Here is a 13,783-nt window from a genome sequence, read left to right on the forward strand (position 1 = left end):
ATTAAACTAGACAGTGGCACCACACCCACATTTTCAGTGGGTCTTGGGTAGGGCCCAAGGGTACCATCAAGAAAGTAAAAAGACAACTGACAGATGGGGAAAATTTTTGCAAACCATATCTGATAAGAGACTTATATTTGGGATATGCAATAAAAAGGCAAATAACCCAATTTTAAAATGGGCACTGAGAGCCAATGATAATATACTTTGGATGGAATGTATGGTGTACAAATGAAATTGTTAAAAAAAAAAAAAAGGGGGATCTGAACAGACATCTCTCCAAAGACATACAAGTGGCCAATGAACACATGGACAGATTCTTGATATCATTAGCCATCAGGGAAATGCAAATCAAACCACAAAGTGATTACACTCTACACCCATTAGAATGACTACTATTTTAAAAAAAATGTTGTTGGGGATGCAGAGAAACAGGAACCCTTGTACAATGTTGGTGGGAATGTAAAATGTTGCAATTGTTTTGGACGATAATTTGGTGTTTCCTCAAAAGGTTAACCATGTAATTACTAAATGACCTGGCAATCCCACAAAGAATTGAAAAAAGGACTCAAGTATTTGTATAAAGATATTTGTAGCATCGTTATTCATAACAGCCAAAAAGGTGGAAGCAGCCCGGGTGCCCATCAATAGAAATGAATGGATAAACGAAATGTGGTATATTCATAAAATGTAGTATTATTCAGCAATAAAAAGGAGCAATGTTCTAAGAAATGATGTTCTGATACATGTGACAACATGGATGAACCCTGAGGACATCCTGCAGAGTGAAATAAGCCAGACACAAAAGGACAAATACTATATGATCTCACTGATATGAAATAATTAAAATATGCAAATTTATGAAAACAGAAAAAAGATCAGATGTCACTAGGAGCAGGGGAGCGGGGTGGGAGTGTGGAATTAGTTTCTATTTGAGGAAAAAGTTTGGTAATGGAAGGTAATGAAAACAGACTAATTGTATACTGAAAAATGGTTAAAATGGCAAATTTTAAACAGCTTTTTTTTTTAAAAAAAAAAAGCTAACTTGTTTTGTTTCAGGTACACAATAATTTAAAGTTTCTAAATTTAAAATGCAAGGCACTTAAGATCTCATCCTACTGTAGAGAAGGACCATGTAGGATATGAGGACTCTGTCTAAATATGCAAACATATATAAAGAATTTCATACCGTCTGCCTTCAAGTGTTCTTAAACTAGCCTCCTCTCGTGCCGTCATCCTCTCTCTACGTGCTGAATTTTGAGAAGCATGAAGAGGATGATTTGGATGTCCTGGATCACCGGCTGAGGCTAATGCAGAACCATAACGTAATTGAGCTTCAGTAGAGTCCATAATACTGACCATCCAGTTCCAAGTGGGAATAAGCTTTTCTTCTACATAGTTCTATGAAGACCAAACTGAAATAGTTAAAACTACCAAATAAAGTTGATATAGTAGTATTATTTCAACATTTATCATTTCCATTGTGATGGAATTTTCATAATTGACAACCAGAAAAATATACTTGAATCAACAACTTTTAAATGATTTCATACCTGTAAGTTTACTGCATCTTGGTAAGTTAATTTCACAGCTGCTGGAATCTGAGAGTATACTAGGTGATTATATTTAGGAATAAGACCCATTAAGTCCGAGATTTGTCTGATGACAATGCTGTAAGCCCTGGCTAAACTGCTTGCAGATGTTAAGTAGCTGCTGGCATTGCTAGCTTCCAAAGCAGCTGCTGCAGCTGCAGCACTTGTACTGATGGTACCACTCCGGCGTAAATTTGAGGGATCAATATAAATCAAACCCGCTGAACTCGCTATAAGGAAAAAGGACAAACACAAGCTTATGTCAGTTGCTGATTATGTTTATTATCATATATATTTATGTAAATCTAAAAGGTCAATTGCTAGTATGTGCTAACTGATTAAAAAGCTTTTCCTAAACCATGCTCTTTTGGGAAGAAGAATGTTTGGGGAGGGTGGGAGGGGGCTAGCAAGAATTACTAAAATGTTCTCAACCAGGGGGTGATTTTGCATCCCTTCCCCCAGGGGACGTTCTGAAAAGTCTGGACACATTTTTGGCTGCCACAACTTGGGAGAGGGTGCATTACTAACATCTGCTGGGTAGAGATCAGGGATGACAATTAAACATCCTAACAATGCACCAGACAGTCCCCCTGAACCCAAAGTGGCAATGATGCTATAACAGCATGCAAATAATTCTTATATTTGTAACTCAGCAAAACAATAGAACTATTTAATTTTTTCTCTAGGTGAATATACATGATTAAAACAAAAGAAAAAACTATTTAAGCACTCTTACAAATACAGAGCCCTTCAGACTTGCCTGCTGGTGTGGATGTACTGGAAGGGGCTGTGCTGGCTGCCCGCTGATGCTGGGTATTGCGGACAGCCCACTGCATGGAACGGGGAGCTTGGGCAGCACCATTGGCGTGGGAGCTATTTGTGGTTCTCTCTAATGGCTCATCAAGCATAAAGGTCTCCTGTTCAATGTCATCACTCTGACTACTGCTGCTGTCAGAATCACTTGAGTCATTCGACTGAGAATCATCTTCAGAAAAGAAGGCAGGAACACTGCTTGCTCCTAAATATTTTATTTTTTAAAACAAAAAACAAAGGGGGTTTATTGATTGATAATTAAAATTACAGTATAATCCCTCTTCCAGAAAAATGCATACTTGAGCACAATGCCAGCTGGCATGCAACAGTTCATAATACCTACATTAAAATGGCTAACTAGAAAAGAACTTTTAAATGAACCTTAAAATGAATCCATTACTCAAAAACCAGAAAAGCAGAAAAAAAGTCATTAAAATACTTCTTCTCTTAACATATACAGAGAAAAAGAATAAAGTGACACAAATTCTTAGTCATCCTAGTACATATCATAATGAATATAGTCTAATGAATACATGATGAGTACACATAAACCCTTAGCATAAACAAGAGAGTTGCTGGGATATAAGGCAACACACCTGCTTCTGAGCCAGCAGTTGCTGCAGTGACAACACTTCTGCGTCCACTAGCATTATCTTGGTTGCTGTGATTACTTTCACTATCACTTTCTGTTTCAGCGGCTGCTAATAAGTCCAGCTCCATGTCACTCCCTAGAAAATAAACATTAAATAAGAAAAGGAAAAAAAACAAACTGTGAGTCAAGACAGAATCTGATAACTAAAATATCACAGGATCTAAAAAAGGGCATATTTGTAAAGGAAAAAAAGGGGAAGAGAAAAGGTTAACTACCAGAGTAAGAATAAATAACTGTTCAACATTAGAAGAATAGTTAGGTAAATCATAGAACTCAGTAGCCTGCTACACAGCAAATGTAAATCTGTCCTTTAGAACTTAAGTTATCTACAAAAACTGCCTGGCAGGGAGACTTCAGCTAGGTCCACTAGCTCTATTTTCTTCTTGCATATTGTGCTACCATGCCACAAGGAGACAGGGAGAGTGAGAGGAAGTAAAAAATGTCTATCCTTGATGTTTCAACAGTGTATATATGATCATATGTCAAATGTATAAAACTGTAAACTTAAAATATGTGTAGTTTATTGCATGCCAATTATACTTCAATAAAGCACCCCTCCCCTCCAACAAAGTCTATTCTATGGCTACTAATGATGGTTATAATGACCCTTAACAAAAAGACCAAAATGGTTATCTTAAGTAAAAAAGGAAGGTACCGAAATTACACATGCAATATTTAAAAGATGCACAGGCAAGGGGCAGTGCAAGGGAGGACTGAAAGTTAAAATACAAATTGCTAGCATATGGGTGGGCTTTATGGGTGATCCGATTTTCTTTTCTGCATGCTTCATGATGTGATAACTATATTTTAAAGCCTTTCAAAAAACAGCAGTAACTGAAACCAAAAGGAAAGGATAGTTATATATGGTTGTATTCTATATAGCTACCTCCTAAAATCTCTTGACAGAATATGGTGAACATTCCACTATATATTATGTGGGACTTTTCTATGTATTTATATCCTTCTGGCAGGAGATTTACTCATACTGCATAATTTCTCAAATAACCTGCATACCGTCTTCATCGTGCTCATCATGCTGTCCCTCTGCCTCCGCATTTTCTTCCCCATGTTCTTCCTGTTCATCATGATGATCCTCTTCTCCAGCCACACCCTCCACCACCTCAACCTAAATCCAGAATCTCATTTGTAGACAAAGTATATAATAAACCCATATCTCTACCAATGTTCCTCTACAGCACTCAGTAAAATAAAATACAAAGATCCTTAATGACAGGAAAGTATAAATTACATACTAAGCAATTTTGAAAATCATTGCCAAGGACAATTTGCCATCAAAAAAATTCTATGTATTCCAAAGTTTATAATTGTTATCCATATAGAGAACCCTAAAATTAACAATATATAATTTACTTGTGGGGATGTAAATTTTTACATTTCTGCCACTATAAAATTTAAATATGCAGCACTCTCTCTACCTTCAAACAGACTACACAAACTATTAAATTGTTTTAAGACTGAAAATATCTTTACTATAATCCTTCAGTAAAAGCAAGTTTGTCTAATTTCCTATTATCAGCAAATCAGGGATTATCAAAATTATTTTAAATACATATAACCACAAATGAAACACAGAGCAAAAATCTGAAGGCTGGATAAAAAATGCATATAGTAATGTATCATCTAGTAACTACTCCTCACTAACCCCTAAATAAAAGCCTGTCATCTACACCACAGTTAAAACAATTAAAACCACCTCTTCCACATCTGCTGAGACAATATCATCCTGTTCTTCATCTCTCCCCCGAACAGGCTGCGACTGGCTGATGCGCCTCTGTTGTGGATTCCGGATGATGTAAGATGACTGAGACTGACTAGAACTGTAAGGGATCAAGAGGCTATGAGTACACTGCAGCTGTACATCAGACATATAGCATACATTTTAATGCTTCTCAATGCAAGCATTTAGTTTATTCATTACATGTGAAGCACTTACTAGGACACTATTTAAAACCTACCCTAAGAATTTTTAGAACTCAACAATAATCTCTAGTCATGTCAAAAAATAAAAAATCCCAAAAGAAATTACTTTAAATCTCAGAATTTGTTTATACATTTATAGTATGTGATTTCAAACCTGTGTTGATATGAGTCCTTCACAATCACAAATTTTGAAAGGAAAGATTTTTTCCTTCTCTATTGTTTTCAATACCAGTATAGTCCTTAACTTCTGAAGGCTCTGATACCAGCATTCAGACATTAACAGGTGGTGTGCTCATTATAATTAATCTATCCCTTAAGAGACCTGACACATTATCTACTTTGCATCAGCTTAGTACTGATTTGCTAATCTGAGCAGGAAAAAAAACACTGATTCAAAAGTATGGTTTTAAAATAAAAAACGTTTTAAGTGGCATGGTAAAATAGTTTCACTGCCTCCAAAAATGTCAAATCAGTTAAGTTAATGAAAATCTGACTTGGAAACAACTAAAAAAAGACATATGCCTCAATTATAAAAGGGACACCCAGAGAACAACAGCTTAAAATGTAGGTCAGAGATCAGAAGATAGGTGCTAAATAATCCTGTGATGTAAGTAATATCTCTTATTTACAGATTGTTCCACAGCTAAAAAGGTTTGAGTTTTTAAAGATAAAAAGGATCATCTTTATGAGATTACACTATTAATATTCTTTCCTCTCCTCAGCTGCTCTGAGAAAGGAGAATCAAATCAGTTACATGTTAAGAGTCAAGTGAGACACTGTGCCAAACAGACAAGTTGTCTCAATCTGGTATTTAATACTAGTACTTCAAGTACATGGTAAAACAGAGACAAAGCTGTAAAGGAAGCTAAACAAAGAATCTGTCAATAGCTAGAATGCCTGTTTTCCATGTGGGAGACCTGGGTTCGATTCCCAGTCATGCACCCCCTTCCAAAAAAAAGAATCTGTGACAATGAACAGGATACTTCCAACCACAGAACAGATTTCAACATTGTCAATGTTAAAAAATAAAACCTGGCATTATCTGAGATTAAAACTGAAAAGTATTTCTTCTTTAAAAGTATATCCTTGAACATCCACAAACACCATAGTGCCCTCAAAGTAGTTACTTTAAGAGGTTACAAACTTACTATATATTACACTTTCAATAAACAAAACATAATATAAAGCCCCACTGATAAATGGAGCTTCAGTTTTTTCACACCATAATTCAAGCTTTTTCCCCCACCAGACTTGCTGGCACAATGAAGCACCTTAGTCTAATATTTGTTAAAATATTTTTAAGTTTTGAGAACATTTATTTCCAGCAATAAAGGAAACTAAATTCCTTTTGAATTTTCTTTCTAAAGCACAGTCACGCTGGGGATAAAGGGAAACAATCATACTTAGAGAACAATGGTGCCACCATCTACCCAGATGGTGTAGATGTACATCTCTCCTAGACTAGAAGGGTTTCAAGAAGCTGTATATTTATTTCACAGGACACAGCCTGGGGTCTAACCAGGGTAGGAAGTCATATACATAAAGCCAAACTTAAATCTTGAAAGGACAACAACATCAAGGACTAAAATAGAAGAAAAACCTGAGGAGATGCCTATCTTACCCATGGCTGGTTAGGGGCAGCAAAAAAATCTCTTCAGAGAGCTTCCAAATACAAACCTGAACTCATGGGAGTTCAGGACTCCAATCTGCACTATCTCTATGGCCAAAAGTTTAACTTAAGTTACTTGATGATGCCCTACACCAAATCTGGATGACTGCCCTTTAAACCCTGGCTCAAAAAAATATCCAAAGACAATTTTCCAAGGAACAGGAATTTACAATTAAAAGAAAGAAAACAAAAAACACAAGAAGACAAGACACTAATTGAGAGTTAACAGAAACAAAAAACTATACAAACAGACCTACAAAGACTGTAGATAATGGAATTAGATGTAGAAACTAAGTGTAATACATTATTAAAGAAAAAGGAAACAAAGTATGAAAAAGAATTAAGACAATATAAAGACTGCGCATTTTAAAAATATCTAACAAAATTGCAGGAATGGAAATTTAAAACAAACAGGTTAAAATGTCAATTAGATATAGGTAAAGGGAGAATTAGTTAACTGCAAGACAGCACTGAAGCAATTACTAAGAATGCAGTACAGAAAAATTTAAGCGGGGAAAACATGAAAACAAAAAAGCAATGAAAACATATGGAAATAGAGAAGCTCTAACTCATGTCTAATCAAAGTTTCAGGAGGAAAACACAAAGAGAACCATAAAGAGGTTAACATTCAAAGACATAATAGTGATAATTTTCAAAAAGTAAGATATGAATTCTCAGATTCAGGAATCCCAATGAGAACCCAAACAAGATAAACAAGATAATAAAAAGAAATCCAAGAAGTGATAAGGCGTAGTTTTGATTTGATAGTTGGTGAAGCTGTTTGCTGGTTCTTTGTTGTTATGGATCAATGAAAACTGTCTAAACTTGAGAGTACTGATTGTACAACCAAGCAAGGATACTATAAGATATGGTTTGTTTATTTTGTACATTATCAATGATGCCCAATAGATGGAGGGAGCCGAAGAGTGCAATGACTGGCAAACAGAGATACATTTATATAAGAAGGAATATGGTGCAGCTACAAAAAGGATGTCAAAGAGGCATACAATGAATTGAATAAATCTTGGGGACAATGAGTTGTGCAAAATAAGCCAGAAACAAAAGAACAAATATGTTGAGGTCTCTCTCAGAAAATACTTGTAAGAAAACGGGAGTCTAGTTTATAAGCCCTTATAGCAGCCATACAGTCTGAAGTTGTCAATCTATTTCCAGATTCTGAAACACTGAGCTATATGTGTATCAGCTGGTATTTCCCTGAGACTTGGAGTGATTCTGTGACAACTAAGACCCAGAAATAGAGTGCAACAGCCCTGAAAATTAGCATAATTATAAATAATAACAGTTAAAATAACCGAAAAAGAGATTAGGCCTCAGAGTTTAAAACGAAGCCACTCTGGCTGGGTCTAAATGTAAAAGATGATATAGTGTATGTACTGTAGATGTTCATCTACTGTATGAAAACAAAGACTCTAGAGAGGTTTATTATGATTAGAACCTAAATTTTCTGTAACACATAATCTAAATCAGCCTGTCTGGATAGCTCATTTAAACAACTCAAACTAGAATCCAGAACAGAAATGAGGCCTTGTGTTTATATTTAGCTTAATATAATACCTGGATGCATCTCAGACTATGGTGGCTGATAGTTAAAAACTACTGGTAGATGAAACTGTAAAGCTCTGCTCTAGTAGCCTTGTTTCTTGAAGACGACTGTATAAAGACATGTGACTGTGAAAACCTTGTATCTGATGTTCCCTAGGGTATGGACAGATGAGTAAAAAATACGGAATAAAAAAGTAAACAAACAGGGTGAGCCACAGTGGCTCAGCAGGCTCAGGTGGCTCAGTGTTCTCGCCTGCCATGCTGGAGACCCGGGTTCGATTCCCAGTACCTGCCCATGCAAAAAGCAAACAAACAAAAAAAAGGAAACAAATAATAGGGGAACAAAGGTTAAAATATATTGGGTACACTTCCAGGAAGACGGCCGAATAGAGTAGCTCAAGATTAACCCTGCTCCACAGGAAAGTTAGAGAAGGGACAAGGGGGCAACTGAGGCAGTTATTCAGGAGTACGGCTGACCTGGGAGAGCCTTCTGCACATAGGGCAACCCTGGTTTCAGAGGGCGAGGAACTGAAAGGCAGAAACCTGGAGCCTGGCACGGAGGTGCGGAGCCTGCCAGGAGTGCACGGACATGAGCCAGGGAATAGGAAGTAAGCCAGGCTGCATTCCTGGGGTGCACTACCCTCACCAGTGCAGCCTGGTGACCGGCAACTCACCCCACACCACAGCACGTGAACCACAACACATGAACCCCGTCACCCACTCCCATTCCCCACGCTCCAGGCGCCCCCACCCCGCCAGCCCCCAGTGCAAATACCTGCCCCACACCCCTACTCCAAGTGCAGCCCAACCCACCACGCCTGCACCTCTCTGGAGCACTACCTCTCCCTATCTCTGTTTCCTGCTGCTGCCAGCACCTAAAGGCTGCAGGCACTAACCTCCAAACCCAGGCTACCCCTGCCCCCCACCCTCCACCCATAGTGTCTGTCACACAGCCTCACTCCACCCTCCCTGAGCACTGTGCCTCACAGTACACAGAACACTGAGGCACACGCATGCACATGGGCCCCCAATCACACCATTAAGCTCTGAGAACAGCACTTGACAGCAGCCCTAGAACCACACATGCACAGGGCCTTCAGCCGCATTTCCCAGCTCTAAGAAAGTGCTGATCTGCGCAGCTGGGTCACATATGCTCCCAATCCATGAAGGCATAACACTGACCTGCTTCCACAGCTGTACGCATGTGCAGGTCCATGCCTTGGAACAGCGCACACTAGGGTTATGCCACCCAAACTGGTGCACCTGCACAACTACATCTGCCCTGGCCTCTGAGCGCCCATGTTCTCAGGGCAGTTATAGGTGCAGGTAACATCCACAACCTGCCCTGAAAAAAGATCACCTCTGAACTGGGACAAAATATTCTTTTCAATAATTGGGCATGGAAGAATTGGATATCAATAGCTAAGAGAATGAAAGAGGACCCCTATCTTACGCTCTACACAAAAATTAACTCGAAGTGGATCAAATACCTAAATATAAGAACTAGCATCATAAAGCTTCTAGAAGAACATGTAGGGAAACATCTTCAAGACCTAGGAATAGGAGGTGACTTCCTAAACTTTACAGCCAAAGCACAAGCAACAAAAGAAAAAATAGATAAATGGGAACTCCTCAAAATCAAATGTTCCCCAATAAATCCCAGAGTGATGTGAACAGGGAGTAAAAAAGTATTTGCAAAGTCCCCTTGGGAGAATGGTAAGAAAGGTGGAAAATTCAACTTCCCCAAGTGTAGAATTCTTGATATTCTCATAAGCAGTGGGGACAACCAAAGCAATAGGCTGAGTCCCCAATCTTGGGGGTTGTTCATATGAAACATAACCCCACAAAGAATAAGTCAAGCCTACTTAAAATTAGGCCTAGGGCGGGCCGCGGTGGCTCAGCGGGCAAAGTGCTTGCCTGCTATGCCGGAGGACCTCGGTTCGATTCCCGGCCCCAGCCCATGTAACGAAAACGGAGAAACAAAATACAATAAAACAAGAAAATGTTTAAAAGATGTTTCCCTTTCTTCCTCTCTTCCTTCCTTCTATCCTTCCTTCCTTCTCTCTGTCTTTCCTTAAAAAAAAAAAAAAAAAAAATTAGGCCTAAGAGTCACCTGCAAGGGAACCTCTTTTGTTGCTCAGATATGGCCTCTCTCTCTCTCCAGCAAACACAAGCAAACTCACCGCCCTCACCCAGTCTACGTAGGACAGGACTTCCAGGGCTGTGGACCTTCCTGCCAATGTGGGACAGAAATCCTACAATGAGCTGAGACTCGGCATCAAGGGATTGAGAAAACCTTCTCGACAAAAAGGGGGAAGAGAGAAATGAGACAAAATACAGTGTCAATGGCTGAGAGATTCTAAACAGAGTCAAGAGGTTATCCTGGAGGTTATTCTTATGCATTATATAGATATTACCTTGTTAGTCAAGATGTAATGGAGAGGTTGGAGGGAACTTCCTGAAAATGTAGAGCTGTGTTCCAGCAGCCATATTTCTTGAAGATGATTGTATAATGATAATAGCTTTCACAATGTGACTGTGTGATTGTGAAAACCTTGTGTCTGATCCTCCTTTTATTTACCTTATCAACAGATTAGTAAAACATAATGGAATAAAAATAAATAATGGGGGAACAAATGTTAAAATAAATTGGTAGATTGAAATGCTAGTGATCAATGAAAGGAAGGGATAAGGGGTACAGAATGTATGAAATTTTTTGTTGTCTTTTTTTTTCTTTTTCTGAATTGATGCAAATGTTCTAAGAAATGACCATGATGAGGAATATGCAACTATGAGATGATATTGTGAATTACTGATCATATATGTAGAACGAATGATCATATGTTCAGAATTTTTTGTTTGTGGTTATATTAAAAAAAAAATTATAAAAAAAATCAAATGCTTCTGCACCTCAAAAGACTTTGTGTCAAAAAGGTGAAGAGGTAGCCAACTCAATGGGAGGAAATATTTGGAAATCACACATCAGACAAAGGTCTGATATTCTGTATATACAAAGAAATCATACAACTCAACACAAAAGAACAAGCAACCTAATTATAAAATGGGATAAATATATGAATAGGCATTTTTCTGAAGAGTAAATACAGATGGATCAAAAGCACATGAAGAAATGCTCATTTTCACTGGCTTTTATAAAGGAAATACAGATCAAGACTACAATGAGATACCACCTCACACCTATAAGAATGGCTGCTATTAAACAAACAGGAAACTATAAATGTTGGAAAAGGATGTGGAGAAACTGGGACACTTGTGCACTGCTGGTGGGAATGTATAATGGTGCAGCCACTGTGGAGGACTATTTGCTGTTTCCTTAGGAAACTAAATACTGAGTTGCCCTATGACCCAGAAGTATCACTACTTGGTATATACCTAGAAGAGCTGAAAGAAACAGTACAAACAGACATTTGCAGGTCGATGTTCATAGCAGCATTGTTCACAATTGTCCAAAGACGGAAACAAATCAAATGCCCATCAACACAAGAGTGGATCAAAAAAATGTGGTATATTCATATGATGGAATATTATGCAGCAATAAGACAAGATGATGTCCTGAAGCACATCACAAGATGGATGAGTCTTGTGGACATAATGCTGAGTGAAATCAGTCAGACACAAAAGGATTGATACTATATGATTCCACTTTTATGACCAGCCTAAAGGTATAATCAGAGGCTTATAATACAGACTGTGGGGGACTTAGAGATACACAGAAGCTAGAGATGGGTGAACTTGATTAGCTAATGAGGTTGAACTCCGGTGTAAGGGAATGAATAGGAATGAAGGTGGTTTTCTAGTGGGTCTATAGGTAATATTATCATACTGAAATGAGCAAGATTGAAAGGGGTTGTATAGATCTACGTGTCCCACTGATTAACACCAGAAATATGAATTAAAGAGCGGAACGCTCTTTAATTTTAAGTCCAGGGTACAGGGTGAAAAGTGCAATTGCATGCTATGACCTATGTTCAAAAGGAAACCTTCAACACAACCACAGCAACGGCAGAGGTAAATAATGGGGAGAGGGACAAGAGTTATAAGAGAAGGTTTAGATTTCCTATTTGGTGAGGGTGTGTTTATTGGTTTTCTTCTCTTGGGAATGATTAAATTATCTAAACTTGAGAATGTTGATGGACCGTGGACTTTGGGCCCTATACATGATGTCCAATGAATGCAGGTGGCTGAAGGATGCACTGATGGAGAAGTAGATTGGTAAAGGATTTCTGAAAGAAAGTTGTGCTGCTACAAAAAGGAACAAAGTCGTGAGGCAGGCAAAGATGTGAATGAAAGGTGGGACATTTGGTGAGACAAAATAAGCCAGAAACAAAGAACAAGAATGGAATAGTCACTTTAGAAAATGCTTACAAGAAATCAGGGGCCTAGATTGTAAACTTTTAGAGCAGACATATTAAGTCCAGAGAGGCGATTATTATTTCTGGATTGTGAGAGTCTGTTTTATATCTATGACCTGATATTTACAGATAAGAACAAAATCGAACGAACAGATTGGGGTTAAGTAATTCAGAACATGGGGGTAAGGAAGACAATGTCTGTATTTTAGAACCACACATACTCTTTGAGACCAATGTAAGAAAAGTTTATTTGTGTCTGGAACTGAAATTTTCTATAGTGCATAATCTAATTCAACCTATCCGTAAAGCTCATCTGAGCAACTGAAACACAGAGAGCCCAGAATAAGAGAGAGGTCCCTCAATCCCGTATAGATCATCACAATGCCTGGATACATCCTAGAGTATATTAAGCAGACAATCAAAAAGTATTGGCAAAGTCCCCTGAGGGATTGGAGAAAGAATATGCAACTATTAAACCTTGCCATCAGGGAATTCCCTGATACTGTGTCAAACTTTACAGACACCCAAATTAATAATAGGCTACACCCTCAATCATGAGGCTTACTTTTGTGAAGCTTATGTAGGTAGTGGAGAAGTTTCGACTATCTATAGGCATGCCTAAGAATTACTTCTGAAGGACCTCTTTTGTTGCTCAGATGTGGCCTCGGTCTCTCTAAGCCCAACTCTGCAAGTGGAATCATTCTCTCCCCACTACATGGGATGTTAAATCCAGGGGTGGAAGTCTCCCTGGTGATTGTGAGAGATGACTCCCAGGGATGACTCCAGACCTGGCATGGTGGGATCAATAATTACATCCTATACAGACTGTACAACGGGACTGGATATAAAAACTCAGAAATGGACAGCACAATACTACCCAATTGTAATGCAATTATGTTAAAACACTGAATGAAGCTGCATGTGAGGTATAGGTTTTTTGTTTTTTTTTTTCTTTCTATTAATGTTTTAATTCTTATTCTGTTGTCTTTTTATTTTTTTCTAAATCGATGCAAATGTACTAAGAAATGATGAATATGCAACTATGTGATGTTATTAAGAATTACTGATTGTACATGTAGAATGGAATGATTTCTAATTGTTTTGTTAATTCTTTTTTTAATTAATAAAAAAAATAATAATAATTACATCCTAGCCAAAAGCGGGAAAAGTAGAATAATTA

General features: G+C 38.0%; 1 protein-coding gene across 5 annotated transcripts in view; it reads right to left on the reverse strand.

The window, feature by feature from the left end:
- Positions 1-13,783, reverse strand: part of UBR5 (ubiquitin protein ligase E3 component n-recognin 5) — a 152,132-nt gene that overhangs the window by 31,573 nt on the left and 106,776 nt on the right. For all 5 annotated transcript variants that reach the window (XM_077167397.1, XM_077167399.1, XM_077167395.1 and 2 more), the window contains exons 35-40: positions 4,772-4,895; positions 4,072-4,183; positions 3,002-3,133; positions 2,353-2,610; positions 1,554-1,822; positions 1,190-1,401 (exon numbers count right to left, since the gene is read on the reverse strand). In XM_077167397.1, the coding sequence (XP_077023512.1) occupies positions 1,190-1,401; positions 1,554-1,822; positions 2,353-2,610; positions 3,002-3,133; positions 4,072-4,183; positions 4,772-4,895 (1,107 nt within the window). The remainder of the gene's footprint in view (positions 1-1,189; positions 1,402-1,553; positions 1,823-2,352; positions 2,611-3,001; positions 3,134-4,071; positions 4,184-4,771; positions 4,896-13,783) is intronic.

The sequence above is a fragment of the Tamandua tetradactyla genome, chromosome 6, assembly GCF_023851605.1.
Source record: "Tamandua tetradactyla isolate mTamTet1 chromosome 6, mTamTet1.pri, whole genome shotgun sequence".
Taxonomy (NCBI): Eukaryota; Metazoa; Chordata; class Mammalia; order Pilosa; family Myrmecophagidae; genus Tamandua; species Tamandua tetradactyla.